A 24144-nucleotide genomic window follows, 5' to 3' on the forward strand; every position below is an offset into this window, starting at 1 on the left:
TCTGTGTGGCTCCGGAAAACTTACATTCTCTTCAAGCAAAACAAACACTTGTCTGAATTTAATGTTAATATTAATTTAATAGGTTTAGTGTATACAGCAATTGTTGCTTAAAATGATATTTGCTGCAACCACCACAACAGCATTTATTTATATAGCGTATTTGCATGCAAATGTGTGTGAATTTAATGCTAACATTAACTTAATAGGTTTAGTTTATGTGGCAATTGTTGCTTAACCCTTAAACTGCCATAACCAGCTATAGTCGGTTCCCAGTGCAATTTTGCAGCATGCCGGAGCTGACCACTTCGAGCCGTACGTTTGTTGAGCTGCCAGCTCGTGACCACTGGCGCCCCCTAGAGAATCAGCATCACTGGCCCAGGGATTCAGACTAGCCTGCAAGCATCAGCATTGGTCTCTTGTGTACTCACGTGCAGCTCGGTGCTTTACTCAATTTCATCAGTGACGTCACTTATACGTAGTATAATAGATTGTTGCAGTAGTTTTTTTTTTTAATAATTTTTACAGTTTGTGTGTATAATGTTTAGTGTTGCAATAATTGTGATGCTCTTTGCATGAAAAAATAGGTGATCCGTTAAAGTTTCACTTGTTCTTGGTGAATTGTGACGTTTCCTTAAAAAGTGCAGCAAAAAAGTATTTGGTGTCCAGGGGTGCATTAACCCCCCAGTATGTGGCAGTTTAAGGGTGAGCATTCTGGCTGCTGCATTCTGCACTAACGGTAACCGACTGATGTCGTTCTTAGGTATTCCGTCATCACAGTACTCTAGTCGACTGAAAACAAAAGTGCAAACTAATTGTTCAGCATCTTCTAAAGTTGTAAGAGGTCTAACTTTAGCTAAAATCCTTAAGTGAAAAAATGCAATCCTAATAATCTGATTAATATGTGATTTAAAATTTAGGTCGGAGTCAATAGTTACCTACAAATTCTTATGCAGTTATATAAGACCACCATTAACACTCAAAATACCTCCTAAATAACTAAAATGCAGTTCATTAAACTTATAATGTGACTTTAGCCAGACAAGAAAATTTCAAAGCAGCTGAAGTTAAGGCCTCATCCACCCTGCTACAGAGATTGGTATCCATGGTTGCCTTTTGTCCACACTACCCCAGTGTTTCTATTCCCTGAAAATGGAGACTTTTGGAAACACTCAGAGCAGAGCCCTGTGCCTCTCAGTGTTGTAATGCTGACTCCTAAAAACGTAGACTACGCTGGTCACTCTCTGATTTGTTCATGCATATTACATAGCCCTTCCCTGATTGGATCCCGCTTGTTACGACGTCTCATTCCCCTTCACAGAGGAATATCCTGTTCTAACATGGTGGGCTCAGAGGAGTTGCTTTCCAGTGCGCTTACCTGTATTCATCTAGATTGAGTTTTGTACAATTTGAATGCTGCACACACCCACAAAACTCAAATATTTTACTTGCCTTAACAAGTTCCAGATTACGATAAGTCCTGTGGCCGGCAGTGTTACTACTTCAAGGATTTTTCCACCAATGCACACATGCCAGTGAAGGTGAACATCAGTGATGGATGCATTTCAGTCACGTTAGTGTGGATGGAGATACTTTTGGAAATAATGTGAAAACACTAATGTGGACAGAGAATGTTTCTTTGAAAATACAGTTTTTAATGAAGTGTAGCAGTGTGGATGTAGCCTAAGTTGATACAGGGACGGGTGGAGGGTTTGGGTGACTTTCAGTAAACTTGAAAGATGTTTTTCCTTTGGATTTTTGTGTGTGGTGCCATCACCTTGAATGAATGTGTACAGATAGTGGGATTGTAGGGTTTATTGCATGTTACACATTTTGTGTTTTATTTAGTAGTCATTCTTAACAAATGAATATGAAAGTGAAAATATATTACATTTGCTTGAGCATTTTTTTGTTTTGTTTAAAAAACAGGAGCCTCGCCATTTTACTTTGACAGTAAGTGTGCGATATCTGGAAAAGACTCACCACCCACCTTCAGTATATTTATCACATCACATCACTAGAACATTATAGAACAATCTAAATGAGAAGAGGCCATTCAGCCCAGCAAAGCTCACAAGCCTTTCCTCTTAATTCTAAAATCACATCAAGTCGAGTTTTAAAGGTCCCTAAAGTCCTCCTGTCTGCCACCCTACTTGGTTGGGAAAGACATCCTAAAGTTTGTGTAAAATTTACCCTTAGCAAGTTTCTAACTGTGTGACCCTGTGTTCTCATTAAACTCAATTTAAAGTCAGCGTCTCAGTCCACTGGACTAATTTCCTTCACATTTTTAAACACTTCAATGATGTCTCCTCTTAATCTCCTTAACTGTAAAGGCTCAGCTCTTTTAATCTTTCCTAATAATTCATCCTCTGTAGATGTAAAATCAGCCTTGTCACTCTTCTCTGGACTTTTCCAGCACTGCTGTGTCCTTTTTGTAGCCTGGAGACCCAAACTGCACCCAGGACTCCAGATGAGGCCTCACCAGTGTGTTTTAAAACCTCAGCATAACCTCCTGTGACTTGTACTCCACACGTCAAGGCGCTATATAACCTGTCATTCTGTTAGCCTTCTTAATGGCTTCTGAATAATGTCTGGCAGTTGATAGTGTTGAGTCCACTACAACTCCTAAATCCTTCTCATCAGGTGGACTTTCAATTTTCAGACTTCCCATTGTGTATTCAGATTCAACATTTTTAATTCAAATGTGTCATTCTTTACATTTACTGACATTAAATTTCATCAGGCACTAATCTGCCCAAGTCTGGACGCTAAGTTCCTCTGAGATGACATATTCTCGATTATCTGCCAGTCCACCCAGCTTGGTATTAACTACAAACTTGACTAGCTTTTTACTTATATTTCTATTCCAAATTATTTATATATACTGTATGTGTTTGTATGTTATATACATACATACAGTACTGTGCAAAGGTTTTAGGCAGGTGCGAAAAAATGCTGTAAACAAAGAATGATTTCAGAAATATAAATAATGATTGTTTATTGTTATCAATTTACAAAATGCAAAGTGAGCGAACAAAAGAAAAATCGAAATCAAATCAATATTTGGTGTTCCTACCTTTTGCCTTCAAACCAGCATCAATTCTTACAGGTCCACTTGCACAAAGTCAGGGATTTTGTAGGATTCTAGTCAGGTGTTTGATCAACCAATTCTACCAATCAGGTGCTAATGATCATCAATGTCACACGTAGGTTGAAACACAGTCATTAACTGAAACAGAAACCACTTAAAACTGGGTGAGGAACAGCCAAACTCTGCTACCAAGGTGAGGTTGTGGAAGACAGTTTCATGTCATGGCAAGACTGAGCACAGCAACAAGACACAAGGTAGTGTCTGCATCAGCAAGGTCTCTCCCAGACAAAGATTTCAAAACAACTGGGGTTTCAAAATGTGCTGTTCAAGCTGTTTTGAAGAAGCACAAAGAAACGGGCAACACTGAGGATTGCAGTTGTCAGCCAAGGAAACTTAGTGCAGCAGATGAAAGACACATCAAGCTTATTACCCTTCGAAATCGGAAGACGTCCAGCAGTGCCATCAGCTCAGAACTGACAGAAACCAGTAGGACCCAGGTACACCCATCTACTGTCCGGAGAAGTCTGGCCAGAAGTGGACTTCATGGAAGAGTTGCAGCCAAAAAGCCACACCTCCGACGTGAAAACAAGGCCAAGCGATTCAAGTATGCATGAAAACATAGGAACTGGGGTGCAGAAAAATGGCAGCAGGTGCTCTGGACTGATGAGTTAAAATTTGAAATATTTGGCTGTAGCAGAAGGCAGTTTGTTCGTCGAAGGGCTGGAGAGCGGTACAATAATGAGTGTCTGCAGGCAACAGTGAAGCATGGTGGAGGTTCCTTGAACGTTTGGGGCTGCATTTCTGCAAATGGAGTTGGAGATTTGGTCAGGATTAATGGTGTTCTCAATGCTAAGAAATACAGGCAGATACTTATCCATCATGCAATACCATCAGGGGGGCGTATGATTGGCCCCAAATTTATTCTGCAGCAGGACAACGACCCCAAACATACAGCCAAAGTCATTAAGAACTATCTTCAGTGTAAAGTCCTGGAAGTGATGGTATGGCCCCCACAGAGCCCTGATCTCAACATCATCGAGTGTGTGTGGGATTACATGAAGAGACGGAAGGATGTGAGGAAGCCTACATCCACAGAAGATCTGTGGTTAGTTCTCCAAGATGTTTGGAACAACCTACCAGCCGAGTTCCTTCAAAAACTGTGTGCAAGTGTACCTAGAAGAATTGATGCTGTTTTGAAGGCAAAGGGTGGTCACACCAAATATTGATTTGATTTAGATTTCTCTTTTGTTCATTCACTGCATTTTGTTGATTGATGAAAATAAATGATTAACACTTCCATTTTTGAAAGCATTCTTTGTTTACAGCATTTTTTCACACCTGCCTAAAACTTTTGCACAGTACTGTGTATGTATGTATAATTATGTATGTATGTATGTATATATGTATGTATGTATGTATGTATATATATATATATATATATATATATATATATATAATATATATATATATATATAATATGTATATACGAGGGCAATCCCAAAAGTAAGGTCTCCTATTTTTTTTAGAAATACAAACAACAGTTTATTTTCTATAATGTTTACATCATTTTAAAGGTTAAAGACTTATTTGTTTTTCTACATAATCGCCATTTCGGTCGATGCGTTTTTGTAGACACTGTGGTAGTTTTAGAATGTCCATGTCATACCAGCTCGCCGCCATGTCCTTCAGGAAGCGTTGAACCTCATCTTTCACCTCTTCGTCGGAGCAGAATTGCCTTCCGGACCTTCATTCATTGCCCCATCCCCCCCCCCCCCCCCCCCATCAGCTGGCCTTTCCAGGTGTAGCCTGTCAGATGAGGAAGCTGAGTTTGAAGACTGTGAGCCAACTGACATCCCAGCAAGCTCAGATGTCAGCACCTACCATTATAAAAGAGTAGAGTTGGGTGAACTGGCACTAATATAGGCATGACAGTAGTGAAACAAAAATAAATATTATTTTAATGACTAATGGAGATGAAAGGAAAAAGTTCATACTGAGACAAAAGGTATCCAGAAAGCACGAGTCAAGAAACAGAAACACTAAAGCATAGGGAGAACTGGACATGGACATCTGTCAGGAGCCATTCACTGAAAGCAGCTGACAGAAGTAAAACTCGGAGTGGTCTTGAACGGTGTTTGTTCATTTATGTACGAGTATTATAAGAGCCCTGCCTTCAAAGTAGTCCAGTAAATGTTTGAACTCCATGCATTTTTTTCTGTTCTGTTTGCAGATCGGAGTGACAACAAGTACATTCCTTCAGCCTCTTCTGAGACATTTGCCTCACTTCCCAGCTCCCATCACAGCAGAGACGCCGCATATTCAAGGTCAGCTTTTTCTTCTCTTCATTTGTTATCCTCAAGAGGCACTCTGGGCCAATGCTTTGCTTTTTTGGGTACAGTTTGCTTGCACACCACCACATCGAGAGCTGAGGCAGGGTTTCTTTTAGTTTGGAGACACTTGACACATTCAAGGTGCTTACCTGGGTGTCAAAATCAAATGGAAAACCAGGAGTGTCTGTGGCTTCCATCAACACCTTTACAGTAATCCTGATAGTTTAAAGCTACAGCTTAGAGAGCTTGGATTAAATGTTAACATCCAAAATGAAGATCTTTGAAAAGCTGATCTACAGGTTTGTGGTACCATTTTCTCCATGGATCAATGTTTTATTTTGAACTTTATTTGCCCTCAGTAGGAAATTTGGATTTTTACAAAAGCTCTTTAAATTATAAATAAATAATATATTCACACACTAGAGTCTGAACAAACATTAGAATGACAAAAAATGAAAAGAAATTTCTGACTTAGCAGTGCCAGTCCCAGTGAGGCGCTATAGCAGGCATATTGCTGTTGGTATAAAGGACACACTTCTGCTGAAGGATTCATTCGCTGTAAGTTGTCAGTGTTGGGAGTCACAGAGAGGATGTGCAACATTGCTCATAATGGCAGTCAGTTTAGTCTTCTTTCTCTCCACCATATCTACCTCCTGGAGGTCCAGAGTCTGTCCATTAACTCAGCTTGCCTTTTTAATTAGCTTATTGATTCAGTGGGCCTCTCTTGAAGTGATGCGATTACCAGCTCAGCACACCACACTGGCCATCACAGAGCTGTAGAAGATGCGAAGGATGGCACTACCCACCCACATTACAGGAATGTAATGTTCTGAGGAAGAAGGGTCTGCTCTGCTACTTCTTCTGTAATTCCTATGTGTTTTGAAACCAGTCCAACCTATCATTGATGTAGACCCCTAGTACTTGTAGGAGGGCACTACCTGTACATCCATTCCCTGAAGAGTGACTAACCATAGAGGCTTTTTGGTGCAGCAAAAGTCACAAGCAGTAGTTTGGTTTTGCAGACAATTCCTTCTGCACTGAGAAACCAAGTTCACGCCCTGACTCCTCTCCTTTGCCTCATCCCCTTTGTAAATACACTCCATAATTACAGAAGTGACATGACCTGCTGTTGACACATTTCATTGTCAAGTATAACTCTAAGAATTCTAAATGTGCAGAGAGCTGGAGTATCATATATTCAATGTGCTCTGTGTGACAATCGCTGCCTGCCACTCCTGTCAGTGCAGGGGGAAGCCCCTGAAGCAGGTAGCGATTAACAGCTGGGTCAGTTTTAAGATGACATTTACGACGGTCTACTTTAATGACAAAATAATCTACAAGGTTAAAGTGGAAAAGTCCAAATTAAAGCTGAAATTTCTATTTTAATCACAAAATAGACCCTTTTTTTATTCAATGTGCCCCTATTTTTTTTCTCTATGGCTCAATTAAATTAAAAAAAAAATATATAGCACTGAAGATAGTATGTGAGACCTTTAAAATGCATTGTGCCATTATGATGGGGAATATGAGACGCTTGAAAAGAAAAGCACCACAAATACATTTGAATGTTAGAATGTAATTAATTTGTGATTTGCCTCAGCGGATCAAACCATTCCTCAAACATTGAAGCACGCACGTTGAATCCTGTTGGATCTGCAAAGCCTCTTGCTGTCACATGTTGATATTAAACGGAGGCTCTCACGTCACGCTCCAACTTGAGCACAATATGCCCCGTATTTTTTAATGGTACTGCAAATCGCGCATGTGTCACGTAAATTTCTGAGGACGCCCTCAAAGGACATGTGAAATGAATGCTAGGAACGTGTGGCAGCCGTGATGTGTGAACATTCTGAGCGTGAAGTATAAACTGGCACTAAGACTTTCCCTGCTTACCCTTTTGTAAAGCAGTAGAAAGTGAAGCCAGTATGGTGGAGGAGCAGGTGGGCCAAAGAATTGAATTACTCCAATAAATTAAAATAGAAAAATTGATAGGAGCAACAAATCAAAGATCAGATCAGATAGGAGAACAAATGGTCATCACAACTATTAAAAATATGCATTAGGCAGGGAATGAAAATGAAGTTATTGAGCGTTTTGTGCTCTGAATGTTTCTTTGCTTTTGGGTAAGAATGTTGAGATGATGACACCCCAAACAGTGCTGTCTGTCAGGCTGCCATCAGCAAGTCCACTTTCTTTTGTTTAATGGAGTCAATCTGATTTTTCTCTGCAGCGACTTTCAGTATCCACCAACTAAAGCCTCTTTATTGGATAACAGGAAAGAATTTCAGGTATTTATTTATTTATATTATTTTTTTTATTAATCTATTAATTTTATTTGAATCGTTTTTGGATTTTAGATTCTTGAAGAGGCCTTCATATTTTAGCTGACCTCTGTGGCCTATTAGCTAACAAGCTGAACTTGAAATGTTTTATCATTTTATTATTTCATGCACTTTTTGTTATGAAAAGTAATGAGCTGTCTTCGGTTAATAGGAGCATGGATAGTTGGGATTCTACTGTAATTTAAATTGATAAACATAATATCCACATCTGTTTAGATTAAGGTAGAGAGACAGAGAGATGCATAGACTTTAAAATTTTCCAAGGGGGAAATTTGGCTTTGTACAGAAGCTCAATAAATAAAAATTATTATAACAGACAACAAACTCATCTCAAATATGCACCAGACTGACTTAAAAGAAAGAAAATGTCTGACTTGGCAGTTACAGTAACAATAGTTTTGCAGAGATATTACTGTTGGTATAAGGGAGCTCCAGTAGCATTACTTGAATAATTTGCTGGCTGAATGTCCTCTGTATCAGTAAGCCTGTGTAGCACTGTTCATAATGGCGCAGTCTTTTTTTATTTTTATTTTTTTTCTGTTTTGCTACAACCACCAGGAGATCAAGGGTGTGTCCTGTAACTGAGCTTGCCTTTTCCTTTTTGATTAGCAATTAAAAACATTCATTTTAAAGCAAGACAGCAACTTTCATTATTGTTGGCCTTCAAAACAAGTTTTAGGTGGTAATTCTATACTAAATATCCTTTTAAAATCTGCAAATTTGGAACAGAATTAATAGTCTTCTTCATGGAAAGTAATAGTTTATTTTTTTTGGCTTGCTATCATTCAAAATTTACATTTCTGACACGCTTTTTTAATCCTCGTTGTCTTTACCATTATTTAGAAACACTGATTGTGACATGCTTAGGGAATTCTGTTGATCAGACTGTGATTTGCAAGTGAGACTGCGTCTGTCTGTTTAACATCCTGCAAAATAAAAAGAGAGGACACAGAGGAGAAACCAAGTGCAGTGCAGGCCTTTAGAATGTTCATGAATCTGATTGACAAAAGGAAATAATGTTCTTAGCTCAAGACTACTGAGATTCATGTAGTGACTAATCCAGCCCAGAAAATGCCCAAGGGCATCAGTAATGCTTATTTGGCATGGATCTTTTAGTCAAATCATATATCATATTGTTGAGGGAATCGGTGTAAAGTTTTAAGTTGAAATCTACTAAACACTGTAATGTGTGTCTTTTTTATTTTTTCTGTGTTTGTGTCATCTATGTTAATTAGTGTTCCCTAATTTTAATTCTTATTTATTTTGTCTTTTTTTTTCTCTTTCTTCATCATGTAAAGCACTTTGAGCTACATTGTTTGTATGAAAGTGTGCTATAGAAATACTGTAAATGTTGCTGTTGTGGTCTTACAGTTGGGCCTGCTGTCAGGGTCTCAAGCTAAAATGACGGGTCACCTTCTTCAGTGTCGTCCATGTGCTCTTTAGGTGGATTTTAGATTAGACACACAGTCTGCTTGTCATTGAAAATACAAGTACTTTACTTGTCCCATTGATGAATGTAACTTTCTGATAAGCTCTATAAATATAAAAACATTAAAATATAACATCAACCACCAAAGAGGATAAACTGGCTTGGCTTAAGCAAAAGAGCAGTTCAATGAGGAACTATGCAGACGTATTACTGTGGGTGTAAGGGAGCCCTGCAGTGTCTGTGTGTGTGTGTTTTGTTTTGGAAACACTCTTACTGAATTAATTTATTGGATAAAAGTCCTTGCTGCTTGTGTTGCATGTGCAGCGTTGTTATAAATGGCATTCAGTTTTGTGTTCTGCAGGTCCACAGTGTGTCCCATACTGAGCCCACCTTCTTCATTAGCTTGTTGATTCGGTGGGCCTCTCTTGAAGTGATCTCACCAGCCCAGCCCAACACACTGGCCTTCTCAAAGTGGTACAACATATCAAGGTTGTCACTGGTCACATTAAAGGAATGCAGTCTTCTTAGGCACAGAGTGTGTTCTTCTCTTCCTCTGAAGTTCCCCTGTGTTACTAGAGCAGTCCAGCCCATCACTACAGTGGACCCCCCCAGTATCTGTCACACTTTTACATCCAGTCCCTGATTAGCGACCATGAGGTGAAAGTCAATCCCCAGTTTCTTGGTTTTGTGGATGTTGATTTGCAGACAGTTTTCCGGGTTCTCCACCTGAATCCTGTTTTCTCCCTCATCCTTCTTGTCAATTCACCCCATTAGTGAAGAATCATCTGAGTGTTTCTGTAAGTGATCTTACCTGGTGTTCTATTTCTAGTCCGAGGTGTACAAATTGAATAGAAAAGGTGACAGGACTGTTCCTTGTGGTGCTCCAGTGTCGTCGACACAGTTCTTGAACCTCACAAACATGCAGTCTGCCCAGCACAAATTTCACCATTGGACACCATTAACTCACCCACTTAACACTCATGTCTGATGGTATTGAAGGCCCTGGAGAAATAAAACCCAACCCAAATCCCCAGAGTGCTGCCAGTGTTTCCAGGTGACATTATGCCTTGTGGAACAGATGGATGATTGCATCTTCCAAGTGGTCTTTAACAGCAGGTCTCACGTAGTGCTTAATGGGCTAATATTCCTTCAAGGGTGTCAACAGATTAGGAAACATTAAGTTGATGTTAGTGCTGCACAAGAGGGTCACACCAGTTACTAAGAGCACATATTTGCACAGTTTTTCGTACACAAATGTGTGACACCGGATAATTTTCCTCAATAAACAAATGAACAGTTATAATATTGTTATGTCATTTGTTTGGCTAGGTTCTTTTTTGTTATCTAATTTTACATATTGCATAAACATCCAGTCACATTTTAGGTCATATTTATGCAGAAGCTGTGGATATTCCTAGGGCTTCCAAACCTTCTAGCAGCACGGAAGTGTGTGATGCAGTGACACTTGTTATCTTACCCATGTGACTTACACAACATTTCCCAGCCTGCCTTTTGGAGACTGCTGGTCAGAGTCATTACAGCCTTCAGGGTCCACTCCCTTGCTGTCCTGTCGGTGGGAGTAAGTTGGGCCAGCGTGTGGTCAGATCTGCCTAAGGTACCACAGGTTTTACATTTGAAGACGATTTTAATATTTCTATAACGCAGGTCCTGCTACATATTACCTCAAGTGGAACATGACAGATATGGATGAAAGTGTGTTATTGGATGGAATAAAGTCACATGGTTAAAGTCTCCATATTATTGCTGCAGGGTCAGAAAGATTCATCATTAGAGTGTTGGTAACTGAATGAATCATTTGTGTTGCTGAGTCCCCATTTGCAGAGAGAGGATTATAAACATTAATCAGGACAAAGTAACATTTCTCCATAATGTGGACAAATTCCTACAGTCAGTGTAAGTTACAAATTTTAGTTTTGATTGTAATACTCTTCCTTTTACTCTGCTCCTCGTTGACATGGATGACCCTCTCCCCCTCCTAGCTTTTCTTTCCCATTCTGCTCTGTCTGATCATCCATCCATTTATTTTCCTAACCCACTCATCCAGGGTTAGGGGTCAGGGTGTATCTGCAGTCTATCCCAGCAACCATTGGGTGGAAGGTAGGAGCAGCACCTGGACATGACATTAGTCCATCTCAGGTGAAATCTGTCCAATAGTAAAAGAGCTTCAGGTGTCTCATCTTCAGGTCAGCTGTTCATAATAATTCTTTGCATTTCTATAGCGCTTTTCTCACTACTCAAAGCGCTCAGCAATTGCAGGTTAAGGGCCTTGCTCAAGGGCCCAACAGAGCAGAGTCCCTATTGGCATTTACGGGATTCGATTACCAGTGCAGATCCGTAAAGGGCCACAGGACCTGAATGTCCTGTAACTCGCTGTGACAGCTGACACTTCATTCATCTCAGTTGAAGGCTTGTGTTGGGGTAAAAAAACTTTCTAGAGTGCTTCTGTAATCAGTGCCTGCTCGCTGCCATCCTCGCCAAGTGCACCACAGCAGGGCACCTAGAGTTGACTTTTCCATCGCTATTTATTATTATTTTATTTATTATTTAAATATTTCTTTATATTTTCCCCAGACCTGATGATTGTTTTATAAGTGGTAATGCTGCTGCCTCACAGTACAGAGAACGGGCTCACATCCCAGGTGTTTCCTGAGTGGAGTTTGTATGTTCTCCCTGTGTCTGTGTGGGTTTCTCCCACAGTCCTAACACATGCAGCTTAGCAGGATTGCCTGTGGTTCAATTTTCCCCTAGCGTAATTAAGTAAGAGTGTGTGTGTGTGTCTGTCTGTCTGTGTGTTTGTTTTCACCCAGTGCCCAGGATATGATGGAGGGATTGATGGACACATAATTGCTTTCTGGGTCAAATTATTGGCAAATTCTCACTCTTAGTAGTATTTTTTTTTTTGAGTTTCATTTCACCAAGCAGGCCAACAATGATCACGTCAGTGTAAGTTTTCAGTAACCATTTTCTCCAGTATTTGAATTCTGCCATAATGATTATTTTCCCCTAATGGCTCTGTTGTCCTCTCACATTCCAAAGACCTCAGGTTAGCTTGACTGGTGACTTTAAATTTATGTGTGCACTCTGACCTGGGCTGACACCCCGTTCACAGTAGGTTGGGCCTCATGAGACCCCTATGACTCAGTAACATTCAGCAGTGTGTGTGTCTGTGCTCACCATACTGAGTTTCAAAGTGTAGGTATAGCGTTATGAATGTACGCACACACACCTTGTACTGCTTTATGTTTCCTTGTAATTCATGTTAATGATGAAAAATTGTGTGTGTGTGCCCTGCGGTGGGCTGGCGCCCTGCCCAGGATTGTTTCCTGCCTTGTGCCCTGTGTTGGCTGAGATTGGCTCCAGCAGACCCCCGTGGCCCTGTAGTTAGGATACAGCGGGTTGGTGAATGACTGACTGACATCATAAACATGCATTTCCTGTTCTACATTTGGCTCTCACAATTTTTCTTCTAGCATATTTGTATTTTCCCTTCAAATTATTTTGAATGTATGTACAATTTCTGTTAATGGTTTCTAAATCACACTTTACCTAATTTACAGTTACACACTCTGAATTAGTTAACCAAGCATTTTGCTTCAAAATGTATCAAGTTAATTATGTTGGCCAGACTTAAGTGGTGTCTCAGTGATTACTGACCATTAAACTGTTTCCATTCAGCTAAGGCTTTCCTGTATGACGCAGTTACATCCTTCTCATGAATTGTGTCCTGTGATATTTCAGTCTGAATTACAGAGAGGACAGCGGCACTGCACTTAGGATATGTTAGACGTTGTGCTTTATAGTAAGGCCATAAGGTACATGATACCTTCCTGCAACATTTCTTGAGGGAAAGTTGTCACAGGCTCACCTCCAACAGCCAGCATGCAGTTATCTTGGTCCACAATAAGGACAGGGCTAGTCAGGGGTCGGTCTTTGCTGTAGAAAGGCGTCAGGATTCTCAGAGGTCTTCAAGACAAACAAAAACTAACTGAATTGATTTTATTCTCTGTAGTCCTATAGTAGTAGTAGTAGTAGTTTATTTATATAGCGCCTTCACAGGCAAAAGGTCACAGAGTGCTGAACAGCAAATCCAGTACAAATACAACAGTTAAAACAAAACATAAAGAAAACCTATAAAAACAATAAATAAATAAACTAGAACTAGTCAGCACAGATTAAAAGCTTGTTTAAAAAGAAATGTTTTTAGTTGTTTTTTAAAAGAATCAACAGACTCGACTCCATGCAGACCACAAGGCAGGCTATTCCATAGTCTCGGTGCCACAGACTGAAAGGCACAATCCCCACGGGTTTTTAGCCGAGTGCATGGGTCAACAAGAAGGCCCTGTTGCCCAAATCTTAAGAGTCCGGCAAGCTGTATGGCGTTGGAGCAGACAGGTTAGGCACTCAGCAGCTCGTCCATGCAAAGCTCTGAAAGTAAGTACCAAAACTTTAAAATGAATTCTATAAAACACTGGGAGCCAGTGCAGTGTGTGCAAAATGGGGGTGATATGATCACTCCGGCTAGCGCCAGTTAGGAGCCTGGCAGCTGCATTTTGAACTATCTGAAGGTGTGAGAGAGAGGAGACTTGCTCAAACCTGTAAAGAGAGCATTACAGATATTTATTATACATTTACCAATTTATACTACTGAATTAATATGCTAATTTTAACAGAAGCAGTTACACACAGCTTGTAATTGAAATAGCAAAGAAATCACTAAAAATTGAAGATTGTTATATTCTGTTGAGCCCTTTTATTAAAACCGTTTAATGTAGAATGTCATTCCTGTAGCTTAACATTAAAAACAACCCTGAAAGTTGGCGCCAGTCACTGATGGACAGAATTGCAGGAACCGTCTTTATTTTTCCTTTAAACAATGTAAAAATGCAATGTTTTACCTTAAGGACATGAGTTAATGCCTCATGTTTTGTTTTCAAACTTTTTTGGGGGGAGAGAAAGTGAAGGAAACATGGATGGCAGTGCTCTAAACATGGCGATGACATGTTTCACTAATGAAAAATGAAAGAAAAGAACATAATTCTTATTAAATATCTTTCACATTATGTTGTAATATACAGTAATTCCTCCTTGCGTTCCAGAACCCCCCTCCCCCACGAAAGGTGAAAATCCGCGAAGTAGAAATCATATGTTTATATGGTTATTTTTATATTGTCATGCTTGGGTCACAGATTTGCACAGAAACACAGGAGATTGTAGAGAGACAGGAACGTTATTCAAACACTGCCAACAAGCATTTGTCTCTTTTTCAAAAGTTTAAACTGTGCTCCATGACAAGACAGAGATGACAGTTCCATCTCACAATTAAAAGAATGCAAACATATCTTCCTCTTCAAAGGAGTGCGCATCAGGAGCAGAGAATGTCAGCGAGAGAGAGAGAGAGAGACAGAGAAAAACAAACAATCAAAAATCAATACGTGCCATTCAAGCTTTTATTTATGCAAAGCACCGTGCGGGAAGCATGTCACTTGACAAAGCAGCTGCACGGAAGGGAGCAATGTGAAGGTAATCTTTCAGCATTTTTAGACAAGCGTCCGTATCGTCTAGGTGTGCGAACAGCCCCCCTGCTCACATCCCCTCCGTCAGGAGCAGAGAATGTCAGAGAGAGAGAGAGAAAAGAAAACAATCAAAAATCAATACGTGCTGTTTGATCTTTTAAGTATGCGAAGCACCGTGCGGGAAGCATATCGCTTGATAAAGCAGCCATATGTAAGCCCAGCAAGGAAGAGAGCAATGTGAAGGTAATCTTTCAGCATTTTTTGAGGAGCAGCCATATCCTCTAGGGGTGCAAACAGCCCCCCTGCTCACAATATATTTGAGGAGTTTTATTTAATACGTAATACGCGCACTGGTTGGGTAGCTTCTCAGCCATCTGCTACTGGGATTCTTTCACTTGTACTTTAACAAATTTCATTTGCTCACTCCAAATCTGAAGACCATTTTCGTCCAGCATTTCCCATTTTTTAGTTATGATGTTCCAGGTCTTGTACAACTAGGGTGACTGGACAGTAAAGGCGATGCATTTCAGCATTTAAGAAATAAGTTTGGTCTTGAGAAAAATGAAGCCAAAATTAAGGAAGGTGTTTCTGTTGCCCCTGAAATCCGTGAACTGATGCTTGACAAGGAGTTCAAAAAGAAACTGAAGCCCAACTGAATCAGCAGCTTCATTCATGCAGGTTGCCCAGAATTTTCTTGAGTCACAGAGCAGAGAATAATGCTGAGCTTGTGAAGAATATACTGAATGTATATCAGCTTACAGGAGCCAGAATGTCACTGAAGATGCATTTTTTTATGTTCTCATCTCGACTTTTTTCCACCAAATCTAAGCAATGTCAGAAATGAGCATGGGGAAAGATTTCATCAAGATATAAAGGTGATGGAAAACCGATGGGGGGGGGGGAATGATTCACTCCGAGCATGATGGGTGACTGTTGATCCCTGCAAAGAGAGACGGATGTGTAGTTCAAGCACAAAAGCAGGTGCTTCCAACATTTTTGGCCACGCTGACCTCACTTTTATATTGAGGTAAATTGACATAAATATACTTTAACGTGTCTCTGGTAGCGTCTTCTGGTTTTTTTTCAGAATAAACACATCAAAACAATTTTGGTGGGACAGAGTCCAAACTCCAGATATCGTGTTGATGTATTGATATTCAAGTGTCAAAACGTCAGTGATGTGTATTTCAAAAACCTGACGATTTCATATATAAGATTAGTTTCAAAAACTTAATAAAGAGCCACTCAGAAGTTCCCAGAAGCAAACAAAAAATATTTTTTTGTAGACCAGAGTAATTCATTCATATTTGGACATCATCTACACAATTACCGGCAGTCATTTCCAACTCAGTTTTTAGGCTTTAAGTGCTAAATTTACACATTTTGATAAGTTTAAGAATTTCTTGAAAGATGGTACAAGTGCAAATCATGATACCTTTTTAAAAATGTTTTATATTTTCTGAACAAGTATATCATACTGAGGTTTTAGGCAAGTAGAGATATCCTACAGAGGTGTATTTACCATGTTGCCTGATCAAGGACACGATACATGCGACTTACTAACTTAATTTGTGAGTGTATAAAATTAGCAGGGCGTTAACATTTCACTCAGACTGAGGCCTTCACCTGTGCCATTAAAGTAATAAAGCGCACTGCCTCACTCAGGGCTGGCTCTAGAATATCGGTGAAGTTGTACAAGTCGCGCCCAAACCTTCAAATTTTTTTTTTTTTTTATAGAAAACTAGCAAAATACCCGCGCTTCGCAGCGGAGAAGTAGTGTGTTAAAGAGGTTATGTAAACATATATATACATAAACATATATACTTATATACATATCTACATATACACATATCTACATATATAGACATCCACATATATATACATATATCAACATATATATACACATACATACATACACACATACATACATACATACACACATACATACATACACACACATATATATATATATATATATATATATATATATATATATATACATACAGACACATATATATATATACATATAGCAAAATACCCGCGCTTTGCAGCGGAGAAGTAGTGTGTTAAAGAGGTTATGTAACCATATATACATAAACATATAACATATATACATATATATACATATCTACATATACACATATCTACGTATATATATATATATATATATATATATATATATATATATATATATATATATACATACATATACAAATTTACATATCTACATATATATATATATATATATATACATATTAATAAAAGGCAAAGCACTCACTGACTGACTGACTGATTGACTGACTGACTGACTGACTCACTCATCACTAATTCTTGAACTTCCCGTGTAGGTGGAAGGCTGAAATTTGGCAGGCTCATTCCTTACAGCTTACTTACAAAAGTTAGGCAGGTTTCATTTCGAAATTCTACGCGTAATGGTCATAACTGGAACATATTTTTTGTCCATATACTGTAATGGAGGAGGCGGAGTAACGTATCGCGTCATCACGCCTCCTACGTAATCACGTGAACTAAAAACAAGGAAGAGATTTACAGCACGAGTCAAACGCGGGAACGAAGGTAAATGACGTTAATTTTTGACTGTCTTTTAATACTGTGTAAGCATACATATTAACACATGTGCAATCAAACGTGTGCATTTACGGGGTGATTTCTCAGGCTTAAAAGCTCGCCTTTTATCAAACGCGGGAACAAAGGTAACTGACGTTGTTCACTGTCTTTTAATACTGTGTAACCATACATATTAACACATGTGCAATTAAACGTGTGCATTTACGGGGTGATTTCTCAGGCTTAAAAGCTCGCCTTTTACTAAAAAGGTAAATGCAAAACTATTTTCAATCAGTTTATTGAAACGCTCCCGTTAAGGATTGCAATAACATATTCGCGAGATAAAAGAACGAAGTAGGGGGAAATGAAGGAAGAGCGAAGAGCAAAAAATTCATTAAACAATTGAGAAGGGAGCGAGTGAAGCATACAAGCATGTTCATAAGGGAAACAAAGCACGGTGTCAAACGTAAGTTTAAATTAAGTTTATAGAAACGCTCCCGCTGCGGATTGCAATAACATATTCGCGAGATAAAAGTTTAATGAGAAGACACGAGGTATAAACGAACCACACACCGTGGCGCACCGTTAGGGGCAACAGTTTCAACCATTCTATGATCTGCTTCTCGCAACTGAAAGACGGCACATGGCGGATGTTAGCCGACTTGCTGACCGCAATGTTAGGGGCTTCAACTCTTGCGCTGACGATAGAGATTCGATTCACGAGAGGGGATGCAGTGAGTGTGTATGCCTGATGAGCCCAGAATTAGGGAGAAACACGTGTCGCATACTCTTTGCATTATTTGAAAGTAAACTATTAAAACCATTCTATGATCAGCTTCTGGAAACAGAAAGAGGGCACGTGGCGGATGTAAGGCGACTTCCTGACCAACCACAAGCGTTACCTGGCAGGTAACCACCCATACAGTCAGATTGTGATTCAGAAAACGAATGCCATGAATGTAATTACCACGATCTACATACTGTCAAATAAACGAAACACACGCCATAGCGCGACAGCTGTGAAAAGCGAGGTTCAGAAAAAAACAGATCCTTAACAAATTGTTATTGGTATATTTTCGATCCGTTTAAAAAGGTTTTCTTTTCTTATTAAAAAATTAAAAGCAGTACTTCGCCGCAACGAACCGCGAGAATTTGGCTATATATATCTGCTTCTCGCAATTAAAAGAGGGCACGTGGCGGATTTTAGACGACTTCATGACCAAACATAAGTGTTACCTGCCAGGTAGGGTTACCACTTTTAATACAAAAAAATAAGGGACGCATACTGCAGCGGGTGCCACATCTCAGTGCCAACAGTTTGCAGACTCTACTTAAAAGACCCGCCCTCCTCACTGGACAGTTAAAAAGACCAATCAAACTAACGATGACATCAAGTATTACCCAATCAAAAGTAGGAAAGGAGGCATCTTCATAAAATGCGTGTGGGATGATTTGCATGAGACGCTGCTTTAAAAAAAATGATAAAAAAAATACGGGACAAATCCCGTCCTGTATTGATTCAAAACGGGACGCGCAATTTCATTCTCAAATGCGGCACGATTCCGTATTTTAAAGGACGGGTGGCAACCCTACAGTGCCAGGTAACCACCCATACAATCAGATTGTGATTCAGACTAGGAATGCAATGAATGTAATTACCCCGATCTACATATAAGGCGAAAGTCTTGCAACATTCAAAGATGATGGTTTGGGATAAGTACACCATACAACGTAAAAGAGCTTATGAAGCCTTGAACCGAAAAAAGCAAGATCTCAGAGATCGTAAAAAAAAAAATAGGAGGTAATGTCGTTTTACTCGCTGTAGATTTTAGTCAAACATTACCAGTTATTCCACGAGGGAGACCAGCAGATGAACTCAACGCGTGTTTAAAATCCATGCTTCTCCCACGCTCAGTTATATGTCGCGTGTTCTCGGGTAGGTACACCAAAAAATGTATACATTTAAGCATGTAATGGGCAAACAAAAAATGAGGTATACCCGAAGGCACTGCAGTAGTACTTAATGTAACTTTACTTCTTAAATGTTAATGTTTTACTGTTTAATAATTTATACGCTTCTTATATGTTGTTCAAATTCTTTTATCAAAATACCAGTGACAGCGCAATGCACGATAACATGGAGTGAATACACCATACGCATCCGCCCACGGCCGCCCTGGTGTGCGCAGATAGGAGTTGATTCTACAATAAAATAAAATAAAGATAAAAAGAGTAATACAATCATCACCCATAAAGCGGATAGTAGACGTGACGTACTATATGTGTACCAGATTTCAAGTCAATAGGTGAAACGGTTTGCGAGCTACAGGTGATTTAAAATCCTGGACAGACACACAAATTGCCACGGTAGCAAATTACAGAAGAAGATTTTACTGTTTAATAATTTATATTTATATGAAATGTGCTTCTTATATATTACTTCATATTCTCATATGATAATGATGTTAATGTTTAGCAATCAGTAATTCATTGTGATTTTGTTCAGTGCAGCCCAGTGCATTCTTATAAAGGACGCTGCAGTTTTTAAATCCAAAATGCCAAGCGTTAATCATTTCCATTTATTTATTTGGCTGACGCTTTTATCCAAGGCGACTTACAACACCTGAGATACAATTTGCTACATTTCTTTTGTTTTTCCAGGTGTAGTGACCTGCTCAGGGTCACGCAGTGTTAGTGGTTATCAGTGCTGGTTATTGTTATTATTAGTGATATCATTAATTATAAGTAAAGCACAATAAGAAATGCAACAGAAACACACAAAATAATGTTTAGAACCCAAATAACAGTCTCAGTGAAATAATGTATAAAATGACACATATCTAGCATTTTATTTTTGAAGTATAAATAAAGAGTTTGGCCATCACTGGCAAGTGACATCAATTACAGAAGAATACCACGAAGCTTTGAGGAGAGGTGCTGCAGGATAATTGACTGGTCACTGTCTGTGTGGAGTTGACATGTTTGTTTGTTTGTTTGTTTGTTATTCTCTGCTCACACCATCTGCTCTTCAGAACAGGTCATCCACCTGAAGCTAAGCATGTTTGGGCTCAGCCAGTACTTGGATGGGAGACCTTCTAGAAAAAGCTTGAGTTGCTGCTGGAATAGGTGCAGGTGACCACCCAGTGGTCTGAATGTGGATATAAGTACCTCAGTGCAGTGACAGGGACACTGTGTGCTGTTAAAATGCCGCTGTCCTTTGGAGGAGACATAACACCAAGACCCTGACTATCTCTGTGGTCATTAAAGATCCCTTGACATCCTTTGTAAAGAGCAGGGTGTATCCCGATATCCATGCTAAATGGTCCACCACAGCCTGATCATTGTGGCCCCCTAATCATCCCCTGTTTCTAACTGGCTAACTATCTCTCAACACTTCCTCACCTAAGAGCTCATGTGTGGTGAACTTACTGGGTGCCGTCCCCCAGGTGGATGCTGCACATTGGTGGTGGTTGACGTGGCTCCCCACCCACTATGAAAAGTGTGATATAAATGTAAAGAATTCTTTTTCTTCTTATTATTATATCCCAAAGGCCATGAGGCTGACCCGATCCCCGATGAGTGAGTATGGCTGCAGGTATGAGGGGGCTCTGTGAAGAACTGACATCCAGGGTTTGATCCCTGCCTAATGTGTGTCTCTGCCATGTCATCTCACAGTCCTAACCACTGATTGATTTGGTTCAGTCAGCAGTTAGTTGTGCTTCTTTGAATTGAAGTTGCTGATTTGAAGATTTTCAAAAGCACATTCAACTTGTTTTCTTGCACTATGTGTTTGTCTAAGCAGTTCATATTTGAGTCTTAAAGGTGTGTGTCCACTTTAAATGGATGCGTTTTGTTAGCCTGGTGATCACCGTAGTGCACATCAGTAATTCTGCCAGTTAGTGTAAGTGATGTCGGTAGAGTGTGCCGCCACTTCTTCCTTTTCTTACTGTTTTTACTTCTCTTTTCTTTGCAGTGTGACTCTCAGACTCCAGAGACTTCCAGTTCAAGGGGTTATGTGCGTGTCAGACTGGGTCCTGACCCCCCAAAGACAGGTAGGCAGTGAACAGTGCTAAAAGTGGTGTCTGTGTGTCTTAACGGTAGACACGGCATAGCAAACTTTAAAGAGCAGAGCAGAAGATGTCAAGACTTGGGCTGGTGGACAGGATTGGGTTGGGCAGTTGGAATCAATTTGTATCTGTTAAATGGAGACACTGAGTGAAATTACGACTGCCGTGATGTCTAAATGTCAAATTTCTTTTGTTCACAGGTGGCAGTGACCAGGCCAACAGCATATTCTGCTCTTCCAAGATGACATCTTTTCTTCCCAGCTCGCATCAGGACAGCAGACACACATACTCAAGGTTTGTATTGTGTGTCACTAATGACATCACATCTGCGGTATTATCAATTTTAATAAAATGAGCACCAGAGAAAAGTGCTTTCAGATTGGTAAGGTTAGAATGATGGTGATAAATGATTGAAGAAAAGAAATCTTTTTAGCTTTATGCAGTGATGGGTGGAATTTGAAAATCAGAGCTTCAAGTTTTCCAGTGCATGGCCAGTAAAGATATTCACTACTAGTTATGCTACGTTATTAAAGCTGCAGAAGCCTGAAAAGCACCAATGTAGGGTTTGTTTTAGATTTGTTTTAACCGATAGCATTAGTAATATTAATAATAATTATTGCATTCTTGCATTTACCAGTGGTACAGGAGTGGAGTCACCCGCCAGCTGCTTTCTGGTAGTCACTGTGAGTGCATTTTGAGCTCAACTCCCAAAGTTTCTGTTTAAGATTAAACTGAAGTTGGCTTAAGGTTCAGGAAGATGAAAGTGCAGTAGAACACGGCGTTAACAATAAATGGACGTGAACTGTGGTGAGATAAAGGGGAGTGATGAGCAACAGCCTGGCACTCCAGAGAGTGGCATCTTGTTGCATATGACAATACTACTACTAAAAATGACTACTTATACATTTGTCACAAATGAATCAATCCCAAGGCTTCTTTTTATAGTAAGGAAAAAAAGTACAGTCATGGAAGATGTTCAGTGGAACCTCGGTTCACGAACGTCTTGGTACACGTACAACTCGGTTTACAACCAAAAAGTTTGCCAAACTTTTGCCTCGGTTCATGACCACACACTCGGTATATGAACAAGCCAGGTTCCCTTTCGGTTTGTACATGTTCAGTCTCTCCCTGTGCATTTCCTGTGCAGCCAGCAAGAGAGAGAGCAAGAGCGCGACACACACACGCACACACACAGAGGCAGGCAGGGAGGGAGAGAGAGAGAGAGAGAGAGAGAGAGACAGGCGGGCACACACACAGGAGCTCCAGACTAGAGAGAGAGAGAGAGAGAGAGGACTGGACGCATATGGTAGAGAAGGCTTGTTTTTCTTTTCACTTCTGTTTACAGTGATCGGTTCGTAGCCTGCATTGTTGCAATGTTACTTTTCTTGGTGGTTTTTTAAATTACGGATTTTTCAAATGTTCATTTTTTCCCCTGTGCTTAAAACTCATTAAGAAAAAAGTGTTTTTAACGACCGTTTCCTAGCACTATAGCGTGAATTATTGCAGTGTTAGTTTTCTCTGTTGTTCAAGGTTTTCTCAGTGTTATTCAATGTTTTTACATTTAGTTTACTATTACGCTGTGCATTATATGGTTTAATTAACTATATTTGTGCTTAAAAATTTAAATATATACCCTGTGTGTGTGTATGTATATGTATATGTATATATATATATATATATATATATATATATATATATATATATATATATATATATATATACTAGCAAAATACCCGCGCTTCGCAGCGGAGAAGTAGTGTGTAGAAGAGGTTATGTAAACATATATATATATATATATATATATATATATATATATATATATATATATATATATATATATATACAGTATATACATATACACATCCACATATATATACATATATATATATATACACATATCAACATATATATATACACATACATATACACACACATATACATCCATCCTCTTCATATATACATAGTGCGTTGTAACACGGGCTGTGATTGTTACATGGGAGGGAGACGACAAATCACAGCTTCCCGCTTTCTAATCAGGCCTGTGATTGGTGCTTTGACGGATGCCCAGATCCCACAGTATGTCCCCTTAGGAGATGCGTTAGGCAAATGTAATTGAATAGCGGTGCTGCAAGTTTAGCTTTACACCTGTTTTTAAGGCTTATTGACTGAAAGGGGCTTTCATGAAAAAACTTAGGGCTTTGCTACAGAATACACCCTCCACAAGTTAAGGAAGTAAAAATAAAGGTATATATTTCTGTTTTATTTAAACCTTTTAAGTTTGTATGCGGGCGGCACGGTGGTGCAGTGAAAGGTGCCAGTTAGGAGACCCGGGTTCGCTTCCCTGTGTGGAGTTTGAATGTTCTCCCCGTGTCTGTCTGGGTTTCCTCCGGGTACTCCGGTTTCCTCCCACAGTCCAAAGACATGCAGGTTAGGTGCATTGGCGATTGTAAATTGTCCCTGGTGTGTGTGGGTGTGTGCGCCCTGCGCTGGGCTGGCACCTTGCCCGGGGTTTGTTTCCTGCCTTGTGCCCTGTGTTGGCAGGGATTGGCTCCTGTATTTAGGATATAGCGGGTTGGATAATGGATGGATGGACATTTGTATGCATAGCCCTATTTGCCTGTTTTCGTCTTTTTTCTTTCTTTCTTCAGTAATATTTCAGCAAACCCGGAGCTTGTCAGTTCAAATCCTGGTACTGACACCACTGTGTGACCCTGAGGAAGTCACTTCATCTGCGTGTTCTGCAAGAAACAAAAGTAATGTAACAAATTGTACCTCAGATGTTGCAA

General features: G+C 39.6%; 1 protein-coding gene across 3 annotated transcripts in view; it reads left to right on the forward strand.

Annotated features, from left to right (window-relative positions):
• The window catches only part of LOC114644083 (uncharacterized), a 74926-nt gene that overhangs the window by 19532 nt on the left and 31250 nt on the right, over positions 1-24144 (forward strand). For all 3 annotated transcript variants that reach the window (XM_051935554.1, XM_051935565.1, XM_051935560.1), the window contains exons 10-13: positions 5319-5412; positions 7649-7706; positions 21265-21343; positions 21559-21652. In XM_051935554.1, the coding sequence (XP_051791514.1) occupies positions 5319-5412; positions 7649-7706; positions 21265-21343; positions 21559-21652 (325 nt within the window). The remainder of the gene's footprint in view (positions 1-5318; positions 5413-7648; positions 7707-21264; positions 21344-21558; positions 21653-24144) is intronic.

Source organism: Erpetoichthys calabaricus, chromosome 1 (genome assembly GCF_900747795.2).
Source record: "Erpetoichthys calabaricus chromosome 1, fErpCal1.3, whole genome shotgun sequence".
Taxonomy (NCBI): Eukaryota; Metazoa; Chordata; class Cladistia; order Polypteriformes; family Polypteridae; genus Erpetoichthys; species Erpetoichthys calabaricus.